Raw genomic sequence first — 19,971 nt, forward strand, 5'->3', positions numbered from 1 at the left:
TATCCTTTTCAAATGCTTTTGGGGAAATTGTTCTCTACATATTCACCATCCTTCGTAACTAAGGACCAGTGTGCTGCTGTGAGGTGCCTGGGGAGCAACTGGGGGTTCAGTGTTTTGCTCAAGGACACTTCAACATGCAAACTATGGGAAGAACTATGGGAAGACTGGGTCTCCACATCTTTCAAACTCAATGCATGCAATTTAGAATTTTCCACACTTGACAGAGCTCCTCCAGAGCCACAGAAGACATCACAAAACATCAACATATTTTTCTTTTAAGGTGGACTGGAGATATACAATCAGAGAGAGAGACACAAACAGAAACTGTGGTATGATTTATTGAAAAAGAAAAATGTTATTATATTGCTAATGTTTTACAGGGTTTGCAGTGCCACAATTATTTATCCACAGCCTTGTTTTTCAATATAAGAGAAAACGGATTAAGACAAAGTTTCATACAGACTGAGATCAACCACTGCAGCACATCAGGGCTTTTAAGACATGTGAAATGAATGAGGCCAGCATCTAACATAAACCCAATTTGAATTGAGTAGATAGGTTGTTTAGTATACACAATACAACAATTACAATACCTCGTCAAATGTAAACATGTGTAGATGCTGACAGAGAACTTGCATCCTGCTTGATAAAACACAGCTAAATAATTCATATTTATCAATATATTTGGCATACTTTAGAGATCCCTGCATCGCTTCTACAATCCCCCAAAAATGACAAAATGAATAGAGCGGAAATTTGGATTTAAATACTGAACTAATCTGTTATTGAAATTACACAGGATACTGTATCAGGGTGAAACGAGATAGTGAGAGGCTGAATTTATTCAGTGTTGTCTTGATAAGGATGGATACAATTACCCACAGAATAAAGTAATACACATAGGAATAAAACTTTTAATTATTGAGCCTTTGACAAATTAATGAATGAACTTCTAATGCCTTTACCATAGAAATAGAATTGTGTGGATTGTGTCACTTCTGTTATACTTGCTGCATTTCTATGTGAAGTGGAAAAAGAGCTACACAATGGGATATACTACTGTAGAAATACAATTGTCAGTGAAATAGCAGCATCGAAAGGAGGGAGAAATGATTTTGTTAATGAAATCATTCTTTGTCTTAATATTAATGGGATATTTAACTTAACCAAGTTATTAGCATATTTGAAATTAGACAATTAAAATACTTTAAATGTGTTTTTAAGTAAACAACATTAATAAACCACTGAAAAGCTGTTATAGTTATAGTACAGTACACAAATGTTCAAACCTTTACTAACCTTAAAAGCGAGTTTACTGTAGTGTTATTAATGCGCTTTCATACTTATTGGATTTGGTTGAGTGCAAAGGAACTAGTCGGTACCACCAAATATACAAACCAGAACAGGTGCACACCGATTGGGCAGATGGATAAACTGTTAGTTTGAGAAGTGTTCATAGATAGGTTTACTTTCCACTTTGGCTGAGACAGGCTTGCTGTTTTCCTCTATTTCCAATCTTTATGCTTATCTAAATACGTCCTGACTGAATCTCCAAAGACATGAGATCAGTCTTTTCATTTTACTCTTGTAGAAAAAGCAAATCAGTACATTTTGCAAATCAGCACATTTTCCAGAATGTTGAACTGTTTCTTAAAGATGATGTAACCCGTAAACACTGACGTTTTGTAGCTTTTGTTTAATGTTTCATCAGTGAAATATCGGAGCATCAGTAACAATGTTAACTTAGTCGGATGCCCGGCCGAGGACAGGGAAGAGTGATAAAACAATAATGACCTTAACATTGATAAAAAAAAAAATAGCGACTGGCGATTTAGCTGTAACGAAGAAGAACCACAAAAGAAGACACACGTGAGTGTGATGTAACACCAACAGGTCATTTCACTCAATATGTAGACCTTACAGAATCCCTCTGTGAATAAACACTGGATGCAGCAGATCCTTTCATCATCGCACACAATATAAGCATGTGCGCAGTAGCAGTAGATTTGTAATAACCTTTTAGCACAGGACTGAAAATAAAACACTTTTACTGTCAGCAGTAAGAATCTGTGTGTGCTACAGTGGATTGGTCGGTCTGTCAACCTGATTCTGTGTTGGTCCACTTTATTGCTGGAGTGGTCACACGCTACGCCTCGCTGTCATAGCCCAGGATGGGAGCCAGCCACTTCTCCGCCTCCTCCACACGCATCCCTTTTCTCACAGCATAGTCCTCTACCTGAAGACAAGAGCAGAGACAATACAAGTTAGGTTGGAATGTGTGTTCCAAGTCCTCCAAGTTACAAATCTTCCTCCAAAGTATTAAAGTGAAATCCTAGTTTGAATCCTTCCTCTGTTATTTGTGAGATTAGTCTGTTTAGTGATTTAAGAGCAGTCTGCTGATTCAGCATTGCACTAGTATAACATTGTCGGACTATATCGTGAACAGTTTAAAAAATAGGATTGAAATCAACGTATCAGTGAAGATAAGAATTATTTGTGTTATTGGCTTCACTTTTCAGACTTGAAATTTGCCGTCTGGTTGCATACTAATCATTCATAGTAAGGTGAGGTTGTTATCTTATTATAATCATTGTACGCACAATATTTTAGTAATTGTATTGGTTCAATATTAATGTTACACTTAAATCAGAATCTTGTCATCCAGGCATACATTTTATTCCTTTTACATCTGTCTGCGAGTCTTCTCCAGAGTTCTCTAAATATAGACAAAGTGATTTGTAATGCAGTTCCAACTTGCTCAATGCCAGCCGAGGACTCACAAAACACCAACATCTAGAGTGCTTAACGTGACGGTATAGTATTTGGGAGCTAGCTACGGCACGAGCATGATATCTCATTAACAATGGCAACTTTTTCTCAAGTTATTTTCTTTAGCGGTTACAAGATGTGGTTAGACGAACCTGCTCCTTGGTGATCTTTCCCACAGCAAAGTAAGAGGCCTTGGGGTTGGAGAAGTAAAGTCCGGACACCGAGGCGGCAGGCATCATGGCCAGCGACTCTGTCAGGCAAATTTCTACAAACACACACACACACACACGAGAAAAAAGCGGAAGATTGGTGTGTTTCGTAATCACCCTTCTAGAATCTGAACAAGCTTGATTATTATTTGCCTGAACCGTTTGGATCAAGCTGTCAAGGTTGTACTTTTTCTTTTCTTGGTTTTAAATGCTTTATTACACACTGCTCCAACTGTTCTAATATTTGCCTATTTCTTTTTCATCAGTGGTGGGCTGTCAGGGCCTTCAAAGCCTTTTATGGTTGTCTAAACAGAATCACAAAGTTATAGCTATTTTATAATTTTAAAAATATATATGATTTTATTTTTATAATTAAAAGTTCTAGCTTTTATTTATAATGTAATTGTTTTTCACAAGTACACTATGTATTGTAATTATTTTTTCCTCTATTGGCTTATTTTCTCATTGCACTGAGCAGCTGTGCCTTCATCCGTTTCTGTGCTCCTTCAGGCCTCTGGTTGCTTCTTTGGACCTGTTTAATAGCATTTTTTTATTCAATCACATTTCATTTCTCTTTATCTATCAAGATTAGCCTGGATAAAATGCATGAAACTGCTATCTTGAGACCCTGGACATGTGATTGGTCACAGGGTCCGCGTGACCATTAAGATGTGCTGTGTTCGGGCAGTGAAGCTAGCGTCTCACCTAGAATCTCAGGATTTACTGATGACCACTTTCCAGGGTTATATGTCTAGTGAGTGAAATGCTGATTATGTTACTGTTTTTTTTTTTACATTTGCAGTCTTATTTAATCATAAACAAGCCACAGCGCTGTTGTTGCTACCAGCCACAGCGCTGTTACATGACCTCTCCCAGCGCCACGGTGCACTGCTGCCGGCGCAGCTGTGCTACAATTGTCTGTGCTGTGGTTTTGTTGGATAGATTTGGACAACATGCATTGTTGTTGACCCGACGGGGTTGGGCTCCCCCTTGCTGTGCTGGCCCTCACAGGGGGCATTTCCTTTGCTGCGGTGCACTGCGACCGGCTCTTGGTCGGCTTAGAAAAACTTGTCAAGTCAGCCAATCAGTGTTGAGATATTCTGCTGGTCACTGCCGTCCTGCCGGTGCTGAATCAAACTTCTGCCCGTCCTCCTGAAGTATCGCTGATAGGGGCTGTCATTCAGACGCTGTTGTCTGACTACGGATAATATTATGAACCCAGACACCATGGAGTTTGATGTTCTGACTTTTGTGGAATTTACAGTATAAAGTATAAAGCAGAACTAGTGGTTATTTCCATGGTGAATGACGGAAACTGTAACTAGTTTTACAGTGATAAGCCAAACACAGTTCCTGGAGTCAGTGAAATTCACCGAGCGGTGTGCGGCTACAGATGTTGTTATGAACCCAAACAGGAGGGCGTTTGATGTTCCCATGTTTTTGTGACTTCCACAACAGGTATAAAGCAGAACTAGTGGTTATTTCTTCTATAGTCGATCGCGAAAAAGATTGCTCTTTTCCCGGAGAGAAGCCACGGAGATATAAGCCATGCCCCCGTTGTGGCGCCACGATTAGTCGTGCTGCTTTTGGTGTGAACATCCTTTTTTTGATGCGGGTTAAAAAAAAAATGTTGACGCGTTCAGTGTGAACACAGCATAACACAAGTGGGAATCAGAGGGGCTCTGAAACCCTGTGGTGCAATAAAAGTGAGGGCCGTCGCACACCGCTGGTCGGGCACTGTGTAATTGAGCGTTGTCCAGCAGGGGAGTCTGCTCTGGGGGGTTAAGTGGATTCGTGGGTCACGGCGTCTCCTTTTTTTTTCTCTCTCGTCATGTGGAGCGGCTCCGAAGGTCGGTCCCCACGCCCTGTATGTTCGTGGTGGTAGCGTGTGGCGAAGTGGGTGGACTATATGAACGCGCCGTGTATTGAGTGGGTTGGTCTGTGACAGTAACTTCAGGGACACTTTTTTCCCCCCAGTCTGCCTGCGATGTGGACTATACGACACTTACAGAAGGCCTCGGTCTGAAACGCACAGCCCGCCACTGCTTTTTAAATCCCCGTCACAGATTATTTATCAAAAATATAATGTTGTAAATATTTGTAAAAGCACCAACATTCAACCAAGTAAATGGTCAAAAATATTGTGATATTTGATTTCATCCATATTGCTTCACCCAAACTTTATTTCAATGATATATGAATAACATCAGGTCCTGGGTATGATTCCCCCTACTGCATAGCGGTTAAGATGCCAACCATGAACCACGATGTCCCGATTCAAATCTGGCTCGGGCCCTTGTTAGATCTTGCTCTCCCTTGTTTTTTTTCATCTCTTCACTTGAAGTTATTTATCTGCAGTTGATCTGTAATTAAAACTGATACATTTATTAAAAATAGAACTCTTTACCTCATTGAAATGAAGCAAAAAATTGTCCCACGTATCAGTCAAGAATCATGTCAAATTTACTATGAATAAAGGCCTTCGGGTAAAAAAGAGAAATGCTCCTTTGGAAGCTAATCTGGTATTCACGCGGAACAGGTTTAATTGACAACTGAGCCAACATAGTAAACAAAACTTGCTAACCACATCCTTTCCGAGTCTCGCATTTCTGGTTTCATAGCATAATTTTTAGCTATTTTTAAAAGACACAGCAGGAAAACGAATAATGGATCCCATTGAAGAACGTTTGGCTGAAGAGGTCCACAAATATGAGCATTTATAAAACCCATCTGACGGGGTATAAGGACACGCAGATGGAGGTGAATTCCTGGAGGGAGATATTGGTGAACGTCGGTGTGAAGGTCGAACCTAAACAGTCGTTGCGCCACCTACTGTTCTGGAGTATGGAAAAGTCACGGGAACCATAAACCAAAACGAGTTTGTCGATGCAACTGCGTGGCCAGCCGCAGTTGTAGTTGCAAGAGTGTATATTGCCCTTTAGAAAAGACCGGACCTGGCGCGACGGGGGTTGTTACCGGCCTGAATTCCGGTGCGATGCGGGCCGCTACGGGCACCTTCAGCCCCGTTCCCGGCCTCATACCGCCCCTTTTTATTTACTCCGCTGAGTTTAGAAATTCAAATATGCTTAAATTCAGCAGGAAAACAACAAAACAATGACACAAAAACACGATTATAAACGTATTTGTAATAAACAATGAAACTAAATTATGTGTATAAGCAACGTACTTGTAATAGGTACGCATTACAAATACGTTGCTTATCCACATATTTTTGTACGTCAAGCACAGACGTATAATCAACGTATTTGTAATACGTCAAGAGAGAAAATACGTTTCTAGTCAACATAATTGAAGATGCGTTCAGGGGGAACGTCATTTGTAGGACACAGGGTTACTCCAGGATGCGCTGCTGGAAAAATTAACATTTAATCATGAATGCTCATTATGTATTTGTAGCCTACTTAGTCATTTTGATAGTAGGCTAATATAGACACTTACAGAATGTGTTGCCTACATTATAAGGCTTATATAAGGCTTTTAATTTTTTTGCGGCTCGAGACAGATTTGTTTTTTGGTCCAATATGGTTCTTTCAACATTGTGGGTTGCTGACCTCTGGACTAGACTCTCAGGAAAAAAAATCCAGGGGGAGCAGAGGAAGACAGTCGGGCAATGAGAAAATAAACTATTATACATGTAGTGTATTTATGAAAAGCAATGACATTATAAAATAGCTATAACTTTTAAGAAGAGAAAGTGTTGTGTATTGAGTGTGTTTGTGGCAGTAACTCCAGCGACACTTTTTCAGTCCGGCTGTGATGTGGACTATTCGGCACTCATTGGAGGCCTCATTCTAAAACCACGGCCTGCCACTGGTATATACACATCTGTTTTCTTTTACCAGAAAAAACATTTGTATTTTATCAGGAAACAACATAAACAGTGTGTTCAGTGGTAAGGGTCCTTGTTTGGGACAAGTCACTCCTTCATTTGTCCATGTTCAGTTTGTTGCTTACCTTAAAGATAGCAATAAGTGTTTTTTATGTTTTCCAGTTGAGTTTTTCTTACTCTGTGAGAAAAGTCCAGTCTGTGTTGGCTTGAACAAGTACACTGAACATATTTTGAGCATGCCTCGTGTGTGAAAAGTTATCTTCTTTGAGAGAAGAGTAAAGATCCAGAAGTGATACTGACTTAAAGCACTCTGCCATAGTGGATCAAACTGCGGGGTCAGGAGCTTTGCGCATGCACGATTCATTTTCCATCCGGACTTGGAGACTGCAGCAAGGCTCCTGAGAGACTGACCGCCTGTAAGCGTTTTGTGAGGGGGAGTGGCTCGCCGGAGCACCGCTGTCAGTTGAGAACAGAAACTGCTTAACAATATGTGATTTGACATCAGACTCAAGTCGGCAACACTGCCTGGCGGTGAGGCTACGGAAGCGCGCACGCACGCGCGCACGCACGCACGCACGCACGCACACGCACACACACACACACACACACACACACAAAAGTAAAAGCAATGCCGTTGTACTGCAGTTAAGGAGTACATAATTTAATTTTTGATTGACCTCACACGGGACAGACTGGGAGACCCGTAAGACGCCCAAGTCTGAACTACGCTGTCAGGGAGAGATTTAAAGTGCAGCACCTGTGTGCAGCAGTGATAAAACCCTCCCAATGCTAAAAAATAAAAAATGCGTTCATCAAATAATTAACGCCATTAAAGGATTGGCGCGTTAATTTGCCCAGCCCTAGTTTAGTTATTATTACATTCTCTAACATTAATCATGAGATTTATTTTTCTCCTTCTTTAACATGTACCATCACTTCCATTTCAGGGCTCCATGAAGACGTGCAACAGCATGGTGCCACATGAAAATACAGTTCAACCCACCAAGCAGCAGCAGCAGAATCTCCTTTTGTGTGTGCGTGTTTTCTTGGTGTATTTTTACTGTCTTTTTTTTAGCCTGGTTTTGCCTCTCAAGCCGTGTGCAGGCTGCCTTGTTTTATTTGTAAAGGTTGTCAATCATAGATCTCAAAATGAGAAAACAAAAGTAATTTGATTTTGCTGTTCAGAGGCTACTTCAAGAATGTTTGACCTGCACCTCATGTGACAAACAAAAATTCAACAGCACTGGGAGCCTTTAGGCTGCGGTTGCAGCGGTAAAATGCCTAAGGATCTCACCAGTCTTCTCCTGGATCCCGGCCAAGCTCCACATGGCAGTCTTCTCAGTGTGGTCAGGCTGACTGGGGTAGCCGGCTGCAGGTCTGATGCCCTGGTATCGAATTCTGTGGAGGTCCGAGGCCTGTAGAGCCTCATTGGTGCTGTAGCCCCACAGATCTTTACGCACGCGAGCATGAAGCTCCTCGGCAAAGGCCTGGAGGACAGACAGCAGGTTGGAGCAGAGACCAAAGAAAATCCCGCAGCAGTAGTAGTAATAGTAGCAGTAGCAGTAGTTACAGAGCAGTGGCGTGTTCAGGAGCTGTCCCTACAGTACCTCGGCTAGTCGGTCAGCCAGGGCTTTGACCATGATGCTACTGTAGTCGTCTCCCTCGGCCTGGTACTGGTGACTCAGCTCCTCTGCTCCAAACACGCCCACAGCGAACACGCCGATGTAGTCTGTCACGCCGCTGTCTACAGGGGCGACGAAGTCAGACACACACAGGTAGGGCTCTGAACTGGAGCTGTCCTTCTCCAGCTGCAGCACACACATGGAAATGAGTCACTGTTACTTTACAAACATATTGCCACGCATTTCTGCCTCTGTCATGAAGGTCAGAATCTGAATAAAAAAATGATATAATCAAATTCAAAGTACTTCTTCTGTCAAAAATCAAGGAACCATCTGGCTGTTCAACCAGCAAAATGCTTTGTCTATGCTTCATGTGTCCACTCTTTGATCTTCTCAGACAGCTATACAACAAAAAGGGTTCTTAGTATTGACAGTGTAAAATTACACAGAAAATATAACATAAGAGTTAAAACAGTGTCTGTTTATTATCCTTTCTTTTATCCATTTTGAAAGCCACAATTGAAATTTTTTTTTTAAAAAGGGGCGGGTCCCCAGAGGTGCATGACAGACAAGGACGTAGAGCGATGGAATGAAATGTACTGCACCCGTCTGTGAACCTCACCTGTTGTCGTAAGCCGTGGAATGTGCTGATTGGCTCGGTGTCTTTGTGCACTGTGACATCTCCTTCGTACATGCGGATGTCATCGCCATAACTCTGGGCACGCCAGAACCCCACCAGGCCCTGCCCCTTCAGTCTCCCAGTGTCAATCATCTGGTTGAGCAGCTGCTGGGCTTCATCGAAGACTCGACGAGCCTCCGCACCTGCAGGAGGTCAATATTGCTCAAAGGGTCAGGCACGGTTTTACCCCTGTGACAACAAGGCTGGGAGTTCCACTGATTCACTGCTGACAATGTTCATGTCAGTGTTTCCCCTAACATTATATTAGGGGGGCTGGGCACCCCTTAGAAGAAAGCCACCGACCCCCTATAATTTTCTCTCTATTCTCCAGATCACAAGATGTTACTTAACTTTATCTTTCCTTTAGAACAGGTCTACACCTTGCTCTGTTAATAAACAAACTAAATGGCCATATTTTATTGATCGGATCTACACGACAACTTCTACGCAGTAGCAAGTAAACACTTCTCCTCTCCTCTGCTCTCTGTATCGCGCACAGCATTGTTTCATCCCGATGCGCAGAGACAGACAGGTGAGCACTGAGTACAGCAGCGGGCAGAGAGCCCTCCTGCGAGGAGCACCGGAACAGCTCTCTGAACCCGGAGCAGCTCTCTGAACCCGGAGCAGCTCTCTGAACCCGGAGCAGCTCTCTGAACCCGGAGCAGCTCTCTGAACCCGGAGCAGCTCTCTGAACCCGGAGCAGCTCTCTGAACCCGGAGCAGCTCTTCTGCTCCAAGTGAAACGAGCCAAAGTGCTCGTGTCTTGTAGCCAACAGTGAGCTGCTGGCTTCACACATTACGAAAGTACACGGACATAAAACTAAGTCATTAATAAATACATGGAGAATGCCTGTACTTTCGGGTAACTGGTTACGTTACGCCATTAACAGATTACGCTGTGCATGCGCGACTTGCCAGTTTTTGCCATTTTGCCAAAAGCCAACCTCTGTGAAGTCAGGTCGTCTTTTCTGCTGTTTTGTCGCTCAAAACCAAAAAAAGATCTCATCTCAACATAGAGCATAAACTGAGAGTGACCGTATCAAGTCTACAACCCTGTTTTAAAAATATTTGTAGAGGAAAGCAGGTCACTGCAGTCACTAATACAACGTGATGGCTCACTTATCTGCCCTCATTCTGTTTTGCAATTAGCTTTTAATTTTCTAAAATGAGCTATTGTGTAGTAACTATGATTTATTTTTTGCACAGATAGAACTTTATTTTCATTGTTCTAAGTCAGCGGTTCCCAAACTCAACGCGGCCCAATTTGAAATCTGAATATCTTCTGCGGCCCACCCAAAAATTTTGTCGAAAGGGGGAGGGGGGCCGACAAACGACAAATATGCGCCGCCGAACAGCTGTGTGGCGGAAGGGCAAAATGAGTGACAGTCACGCTCAATGCAACTCTGATCAAAACATAAAACTAGGGATTATTAAATCACTTAAAGTGATTAAAAACGTACTAACCGACAATGTCTGTTTTGTATTTTTGCGCGCTGTTACCGTCAGGAACCCGGCGCGACGGGGAATGTTACCGTCCCCGGACCGTAGCGTGCCATTACCGGGACTTTCGGGCAAGCGGTCTTCAGAGCGGTCCCAGGCCGTTACCGGCGGCCAAACAATCTTTAGACCGGCCCCGTTACCGGCCTCACACCGCCCCTTTTCTTTTCCTCCGCAGAGTTTGGAAATTCAAATATGCTTAAATTCAGCGGGAAAGCAAGAAAACAAAAACACAAGGACACGATTATAAACATATTTGTGATAAACAATAAACTAAAATACGCGTATAATCAACGTAGTACGTCAAACACCGACGTAATCAAGGAGCTGCTTTTCATTGCTTTTCCTTGGAGGCATAGATTGAGTCCATTTAAGAACCCGAAAATCTCAGCCAAATACGCCAACTTACAAAGCCACTTGAAGTCACAGAATTGGTCTGACAGTCACACAAAATGTCCTGACTTCGTCACACAGTTCAAAAAGTCGGCGAGCAGCTTACCAGTAAAGCCACCGGACTTCAGTGGGCAGGAGAAGCTGCCGGTGGTCGCTTCCCATCTCCGCGCATAATATGGCAAATAGTAAATATAATCAAAAGTCCTCCACTGCACCTGTTCTCACTGCTTTATCCAAAACCGCCTTTAGCTTCACAGGCATAGTCTTTGTTGCCAGTAAGCTATTGTATTGTGTTTCCAGGGCTTTTATTTTGAACAAAGAAAACGGAAGAAGTGTGGAGAAATGTTGGTGGTGAAAAAGAGAAGACGTTAATAAAGAAGTTGCCGGCTTGGCTGACGAACGATCGTGTTATTATTTTATTAGTACCACACAGTATAGGCGCAAAAAGTACCCTCGGTTACACTAGTAAAAGAATAACATGTAATTTAAATCATTAATATTTTTATATTAATTTCAAAACTTAAAAATTGAAAATGAAAAACGTTTTATTTATTCATAAATGACCTCTCGGGGCCCACCTGCGATTCCCACACTTTGGGAATCGCTGTTCTTAGTGATTGCAGTTTTTTATTTTTGTTTTTGGTCTGATGGGCGAAATCTGGTTTAATTGAAAGTTATTGCAATTTTCTTTATTCCGTTATTTATAAAAGCACAGATGGAGTCACGAAATTATGTTATTTACAGAAAAAGCAATGCTTTTGGTGTTTGTGTTACTGTTGGTGTCGTCAACTCCCCCCCTCCAAAAAAAGCTGTTAACCTAGAGGAAACACTACATGTAGCCTTGGAGAAATTTATTTTAGCTTTCTGGATTATGGGACTGGTTTCATATCAATCATATCAAAGTTAATACAAACTATAAAGAGAACACCAGGAAGGATTCTATGTATGACGTCATATTTCATGGCATTCAAAGATTCGTTTGAAAGACCAAGTAAAAAAACACATTAGGTACAGCCCTAACACAGCTTGTTTTGGAGCCAGTGGTGAGCGATCTGGGTGCAGCGGGGTGGATTCTGGGTGATAATGAGCGTGTGCAGCTTTTGAAAGGGGGGAGCTTTAAAGAACGAAGAGCGCCGAGAGCAGGAATTGAAACAAATGTGTGGTATTGTTTGTGAAGAACCCTGACAGACGGCGAGCTCGTACCAACGGTCTTGTCGTTGAAGATCTTGGGGTAACCTCTGTTGGGATATTTTCCTCTCAGCTGCCACACATCAAAGAAGGGCTTCCAGTCGATGAAGTCCAGCAGACTGTTCAGGTCGTAGCTCTCGAACACACGGGTGCCCAGGAACTGAGGACGCACTGAAACACAAAGACGAGAAAAGAGCACACTTGGTTTATAACAGGGTTCATGCACAGTCTGACCTATGGATTTCCATGACTAAACCAAATTTCCAGGTGTGAAGTCTCGGTGTATACATGAAAAACTGAGAAAATGTACCATTTAAACTAACAATGAGAATTCCAAAGCATACAGTACACCTTTAATGATACAAAGCAATGAGAGACAATAGTTTGATTAAAGAATAAACATTTATATTGATGCCTGTATGTATGCCTGTTTATATTTTGAGCCTCTTTCTTTTAAAAGCATATGCATTATTTCAAACTCCATAATCACTCGGTCGATCGAGGTACACTAGAAGTGCAGATTGTAACGTAACTGTGTTACGTTGTTCATTCTGTACACATAACATCTATTGCTTTTGTCCATTCGGGGAGAGGAATCCTCCTCTGTTTCTTCCCTTTTTTCCCATGTGAAAGGTTTTTTTAGGGGAGTTTCTCCTGGTGCGATGTGAGGTCCTGGGACAGGGATGTCGTATGTGTACCGATTGTAAAGCCCTCTGAGGATAATTTGTAATTCTGGGCAATACAAAATGAACTGAATTGAATTATGAATGGAAAAAGAACAATAGAGACACAAAGACATTTTTCTTTACCTTTTTTCCTGATCCGGTCCATTTGTTACTGTCATATGACTTGATGACAATGATGGAAACGTGAGAGAGTTTGAGAGAGGACAACCGGTGTTGTCAGAGTTTGTCGTGCTGGAGACCAGAAAGAGTCGCTTTGTGTTTTTCTAACAAAAGTTCAATGTCATGGTTAGATATCCCGCTGACTTCCACACAATGTGGAAATGACGCCAGATTTTAATACGAGATTTGTCCTTGACGCAGACAACAGCAGGGTAAAGGTAAAGAAAAATGTCTTATTTCTCCTCAGGGTTCTCTCCGTAATGTTATCAGACACTCAGAATCGGAGCGAAGAGAAAAAAACCTCTTCGACGAACATTGATGGTGGGGAGTTCACTCGAGCGATTACATTGCAGTCCCTTCAATGACATGATTTCCTTGATCCACACTAACTTACCTGGTTTAGGCAAAGAGAGCCAGTCTATATGTAAAGCCTTGGCTCTGGCTTGGGAAAGAGACAGATACCTGCGATCCTGAGGAAACAGGGGCAAACAGACGGGGGATGAAGAGGAAGGCAAGGCAATGTTATTCATGAAACACATTTCAGAACAATCTGCTCAAATTAAAACATATGTGCAGTCCAACCAACTGAAAAGATTCAGGACATTCAATTATTGGATATCATTAGTAGCGAACTGATTTGTTGGTCTAGAACAGAAAGACAATCAGAGGGGAGCATGTGTGATTGTAGGTACAGTTCACTTTCAGGAACATTTCAGTAGGTCACGGCAGTTTGGAAATATCATCTATTTCTGCAACTGTTCTTCTTCTGTGACAGAATGACAAAAGTGTTATATGTCACTGTGAGTCACTGACTCAGGGAAGGAAGTTGAGTAGTCAAAGGAATGATGAGAGGGAGGAACCGTGAGGCGCTCCGGTAAAAACATACGCAGCAGGTTTGTGTGATTTAAACAGTTGTCCATTCAGGTTACATTTCAATAAAACAGGTGACAAAAATAGACTTGGAGGGAAAAAACACAGGTGAGTGAGAATTGATGCATTTAATAAAATAGAAGTGTATGTATTCTGTCAGACGGACGTCAAAAACCTTTTTCTAAAAACGCTTTCCATGCTTCACTCGTCACGTCCCTGCACATCCCTCCACACCTCATAGTTAAATACACTTGCCACTTTACACTTATCACGTTAACGTAACATTCCGTACACTTTATAAAATTAAAGTTAAAAAGTTTAAATATTCTACTGTGTAATTGTAAAATATCCATGCTCCCATTATTGCACTGTTTATTGTTAAATGTGTATTGGTAAATGTCATGCACATCCCGCCAGGACAAATTTAATTCACATTCATATTCTGATCGACTTAGACCATCTGCTGCCAGGAACATGATTTAAAGAATCTGAACAGGGTTCAACAGTAACATTTGCTAGGGTGCCATCAGCGAGTATTGTGAGAAATTGCAGAACAATTCCCGGCCTTTGATTTACATCAGTAGCAACAGCGTTTTTTTAACATAAAAAACTGCACTAGACCATCTTTAACATTGGTGGCACTGGGTGATACGTTTCCTTCATCCCTTTGAACATGCTGTAGTTTATTTTCACTCAGTGACACACACTGTGCTGCTGCTGCATTAAATACTCACTAGAGCCGTAAATATAGAATAATCTGCCGCTAAAAAAAGAAGTCCCAAACAAATGGCCTATTTTTTACTGTTTAAATAACATTCAATACATAACTGCAATGGCCAGTGGTTTTCGGATTTTTTTTTTTACAAATTAAAATAAGATGTTTTTAAAACATTTAGGCTAAAAGGATCAAGAGACGTGGATGCAATGCTGACCTTGCTGACAGTTGCCGATGTGGGTCACAGGACCCAGAGGTGTCTCCTCTAGTGCGTACCTTACTGAGCCTTTCTAACAGCCAGTCTTACCTTCAGGGAGTCGTAGTGCTCCTGTCTGATCTCCTCATACTCCTCTTTCAGGTCATCAAAGTATTCCTCCCTGGCTTCCTCATCCAGGAGCTGCGAGCACTGACAGACAGGAACAAAGGCAGGAGGTTTGGACACATCAACTAATATCAACTCTCTGCATTGAGAGAGTATTGCCCCCAAAGGAGGATCTGAATTTCTGACAGAATTGAATGTAATGGAACACATTTTAGTTGTAGTTATTATGTTATGTTAGTTGTAATATTTTCTCATGAACTCATCTTGTGTGTCCCAGATCAAAGCAGCCAGGGTATTTTTAAAAAGACTAATCGGCTTTCATTTAAACCTATTTAGCAAAATAAACATGTTTTGATATTGTCCCAACAGGATACTTGTGTAGGCTGTTTTTAAATGCATTTATATTCTTGCCAAATTAATGCTATGGGGTTTTCTAAAGGCCAACGGGGGAGTAGAAAATGCCTGACGAAAGCTCCAGTGACGTCTTACCACCACCACACTCCTGGAGGCGTCCAGAACATGGATAGCAGGAGAAGTGTAGCGAGGGGCGACCTTCACCGCTGTATGCGTCCTATCAAAAACACAAAACACACCAATTACCTAAGAGACAACCCATTATTAATTCATTAATTATGCATACAGATCAGTGTGTAAAATATGTGGGGTCTCAGGGCTTCAGGACCCCTAAAAAAAGCCCAAGTAGCCTCTGTGTGTGTTCTTATTATATGTTTCTTTGTGTTACTTTGATGTGGTGGCTCCTCCAATCAGCAGCGGTGTTGTCATTCCCAGTCTCTCCATCTCTTTGGCAACGTAGATCATCTCGTCCAGAGAGGGGGTGATGAGCCCAGACAAGCCAATAATATCTGCAGAAACAAAAACAACATCCCACATTGCTGCTGCTGCTATTATGAAAGAACAACCAGTAATGCAGCCACAATAACGTCAAGCCTTTGGGGCTGGCCCGTCGTTTGGAACATTGGCTACAGGGCAAAGTCAGGTTCTTCTTTTTGTAAAAATAATACAAATGTTATTTCCTTGTTTATCATCATCTAGCAAATAAATTATGATCATAGTGTTAGTATACCAAAAGAAAAGCAATGACAAAGCACAAACCCAATAATCACAGATAATTCCCTTGTTCGGGTGATAATAACATTTAGATTAGATTCAACTTTTTTGTCATTACACATGTACAAGTACAGAGCAACGAAATGCAGTTTGGCATCCAACGAGAAGTGCAAAGGTGGTAAGTGTCAATATGTACAGAGAATAAGTTAGCGTTTCAAGTGGAACTGAATATATAATTACGGAATTTACATATATATAATAAATTATAAATAAATAATAATAAGTATCGTTATGTTTCACAAAAAATGTCAACAATAAACCTTTAACTCATTTCCTATATTATTAAGTTTGTCTTTTACTGCGTTTTCTTTGATTGATGATCACTTCTAGCCTCTTCTTAGGAGAATTATCCGGGAATAAATAAACAGCTGAAGAATTTTAGTTTTTACCCAAATATGCAGATACATTTTGGGACGTTTTCAGCCCCAAAGGAGAGGCAGTCTTCCTAATGAATCCTCTGCATGAACTGGACACAACCTTTTTGGCCTCCGCCAAGAAGTTATGGAGGCCTTCACGCTACGTTTACACCAAATTTGCTTAATTCTCGCCGGAAAGGGGGCGTGGTTTATCTTCGTGGCTTATCTTTGTAAAACAGTTACCATTTCCGCCATCCGTCATCGAAACAAGCACTAGTTCTGCTTTATACTTGTGGAAGTCCCACAAACGTCCGAACATCAAACGCCCTCGTCTGGGTTTATAATATTATCTGTAGCCGCACACAGCTCCGACTCCGACTGGATGACGACCACTTCCAGCGCTACTTCAGGCGGACTAACAGCAGTTCGATTCAGCACAACAAGACGGCAGTGATGTCGGACGCAGCTTGTCCACGCTGATTCGCGTCACACGCCATTGGCAGCAATTCACATTGTTTGCAACCACTCGCGTCTGTGCATTGACTTTGCATGCAATCTACTTGTGCGAATAATTCGCAATGCTTTTGGTGTGGACAGAGCATTAGAGGCCAAATGTTAGGTAACCACTCATTACTGCTTGCACTCAAGCTTAAATGTTCACATGCAATGTTTGTTCTTGCTGAGTCGAATGGGTCTGCATGTTTTACTTTAAACCAGAGGCAGTAATGCAGCAGATCTCTGGGCCTATTGTGGAGCTAAACATAGTTATGAAATCTTAAGTCTTAGCTAGATGTAATTCGTAAAAATATGTTCTGTCGGCATATCCCAGGAAGACAATATGCAACCTAAAGTGTGCACAGTACCTGCTTTCTGTGTGATGGCCTCTCTGAGGATCCGATCACAGGGAACCATTACACCCAGGTCTATCACTCTGAAAGACAAGAAACATCCAAAATCTTTTAATTTCTTAGTTATTTCTTTTATGGATTTTAAAAAAGATGTTCAATTTAATATTCAGAGCATTAACGAGCAGATAATGAATTTCTCTCCCTCTGTGTGTGTCGTAGTCGGCCCCCGACAGCCCGCGCCTTACCAGTCCCCATGTAGAGAGGGAACTAACCACTCTCTATGTTGCTAGACTCCATTTCAGTAACCCTGCACGCACAATGTGTCAAGAACCCGAGTCTGCTTGAAACGCATGGGCTGCCTTGGTGATGGAACTGTAAACATTCAGCAGAAAAACAGTTTTACCTGAAGTTGTTGCATCCCAGCACCACACCCACAATGTTCTTGCCAATATCATGGACGTCTCCCTTTACTGTAGCCAGAACTATGGTGCCCTGATAGGGATCCTGCAGACGAAGGAGAAAACATCAGCGGAATTGCAGGACTAGAGAACAGGATGAAAGTTGTCCCATGTTTGAACGTGTCTCTCTCTCTCACTCACTCAGGCTATTTTCTTCTCTTCTGTCTTTAATATTTTCCTCCATATTTTAGGCACTGAAACTACTTTGGCTGACTTTGCAAAGATGCCCTGAACCAATCTTGAAGGGCCTGTAGCATGTAGCTATGCATGTAGAATTTCAGGGAATCTTTTTGTTCCATATTCATTAGTAAATAATCACCCGAAAAAAATAATAATTGTGTTTTCAGAATGAGCTCTACATTTCTACATAAGGAGTGAGTCTGCCATGTGAACTTTAGTATACGGTTTATGATGGAGATGAAGAGACACACTCATGCGAGTCAGTCACACTATGGCAAGCTCAAATGAAACAACACATACTGGGACTTTAAAACTACTTCACAAGGTAGCAAGTCACCACGTTTGTTATCTTTGTATATATAGTTTATCATATTGGTAAATCTGAATAAGTTATGGTTTTTGTCTTTATGATTTTTGGTACAATGGACTGCATGATTAAATTGTAAAGAATCTAACTGATCTAGTTTCAAAATGTGTAAAAAAAAAAGAAATTTAAAAAAATGAATAGTAAGGAATTCCTTCCAAAAGTCTAGATAAATTTAGGGACATTTTTTAGGTTTAAAAGATTTACGATCTGTTTAAGTGACATTATAAAATAATTCATGATCTTCTTGGGAATATCTTGATCAAAACAAGAGCAAATGCATCCTTATTAAGTGGAGACTGACCATTTCCTCAGTTGACCCCGACAATGCCATCACCTCCTCCCTCTCCTTTTCCATGAAAGGAATCAGATAGCCCACCGCCTTCTTCATAACACGTGCCGACTTGATCACCTGCAAACACACAAAGACTTGAAGTTTTCTTACAGATTCAAAAGTTAGACAGTTGGGCAAAATTGTTACAATTACAACTCATGAGTTATGGTCAAACATAAAATCTATCTTTAAAATAACAAACAGAAAATTAACCAATCAACACTATGTTCTGTTCGTAACCCCTCACCTTAGCTAGCCACACCTATCTCGGAAAGTATTGGACTTTTTTTTTTGTGGAAATGCGTTCTTGGGTTGAAGGCTAGGTTTCCATCCTACCTGTGGAAGGAACATCTTGCCAGCTCCAAAAAGATCCCCCACCACTTTCATGCCATTCATCAGGGGGCCCTCGATGATGTGAAGGGGTCGCTTGTAGCGGTCGACCTGAGTCAGACACTCAGCCACGTCCTCCACCGCGTACTTGTCTATTCCCTGCAGCAGCAATATGGGATGGACAGAAGAAAAGGGAAGAACTGAAAACAGGTGAATCGTTAATAGTGAAAATTATGTTTGAGTTTGATATTTTGTAAAAATAAATTTAAAAAAATAAGACACGGTAAAAATAGGATAAAAATGTCAATTCTAGAAAAACCTCTACATTATTTTTCTTAGTGCATTTATGAGCCGTATCCACTGATGACTGTCACTTTTGACTGCTCTAACAATTCTTTGAAATTATATACACATTCAAACTCCTAAGTGGGCTAAGCCATTGCATTTTCGCCCCCTCCCCCCACCCAGATCTACCTATTTCTAATGTCAGTCATATCAGTATGTGTTCAACAGCATGTGATCATCAGATGTTACCTTGATGAGAGCATACTCCAACCTCTCCTCCACACTGCCATCTCTCCACTCGTCTGTCTGAACCACCTTTTTTGCTCCTTTCACGTTGTTCTGTGAACAAAAGTAGTGAAACTGTCATCTGTCGACCAAACTGGATCAACATCGACCGGGTGTATTGTGGGTGTGTGTGTATGCCTGTGTGTGTGTACCTGTGCGTAGGTCAGTAGTTTCTCAGTAGCCTCGGAGTCTCTGTTCCAGATGAGGTTTTCACACAGTAACAGCAGCTCTTTATCGATGTCATCATAGACCGGCAGGTTCCCAGCATTCACTATGCCCATATCCATACCGTCCTGGAGACAGGGAGGAGGACAGGCAGTGGGTGTGTTACAAGTAGAAATCCTGTCTGTGAATGCTCTGCTCTTCTCACTGGACTGGTACTTCCTGTGACCGCGGGAGATATGGGGGTTTATCAGTGTTTCGTGTGCGCCTTCACAATGCGATT

The 19,971-nt window shown here is 41.6% G+C and overlaps 1 protein-coding gene across 1 annotated transcript in view; it reads right to left on the minus strand.

Moving 5' to 3' along the window:
* Positions 1-322: 322 nt before the first annotated feature.
* Positions 323-19,971, minus strand: part of mtr (5-methyltetrahydrofolate-homocysteine methyltransferase) — a 33,306-nt gene continuing 13,657 nt past the window's right edge. Inside the window, exons 18-33 of the mRNA XM_068583616.1 lie at positions 19,679-19,819; positions 19,491-19,580; positions 18,963-19,115; positions 18,597-18,704; positions 17,694-17,794; positions 17,306-17,373; positions 15,701-15,821; positions 15,448-15,529; positions 14,944-15,042; positions 13,446-13,521; positions 12,222-12,377; positions 9,073-9,272; positions 8,436-8,636; positions 8,123-8,315; positions 2,922-3,034; positions 323-2,236 (exon numbers count right to left, since the gene is read on the minus strand). Coding sequence (XP_068439717.1) covers positions 2,147-2,236; positions 2,922-3,034; positions 8,123-8,315; positions 8,436-8,636; positions 9,073-9,272; positions 12,222-12,377; positions 13,446-13,521; positions 14,944-15,042; positions 15,448-15,529; positions 15,701-15,821; positions 17,306-17,373; positions 17,694-17,794; positions 18,597-18,704; positions 18,963-19,115; positions 19,491-19,580; positions 19,679-19,819 — 1,992 coding nt within the window. The 3' untranslated portion in view covers positions 323-2,146. The remainder of the gene's footprint in view (positions 2,237-2,921; positions 3,035-8,122; positions 8,316-8,435; positions 8,637-9,072; positions 9,273-12,221; positions 12,378-13,445; positions 13,522-14,943; positions 15,043-15,447; positions 15,530-15,700; positions 15,822-17,305; positions 17,374-17,693; positions 17,795-18,596; positions 18,705-18,962; positions 19,116-19,490; positions 19,581-19,678; positions 19,820-19,971) is intronic.

The sequence above is a fragment of the Clinocottus analis genome, unplaced genomic scaffold (assembly GCF_023055335.1).
Source record: "Clinocottus analis isolate CAN_PGR_092001 unplaced genomic scaffold, fCliAna1.0.p SCAF_19, whole genome shotgun sequence".
Taxonomy (NCBI): domain Eukaryota; kingdom Metazoa; phylum Chordata; class Actinopteri; order Perciformes; family Cottidae; genus Clinocottus; species Clinocottus analis.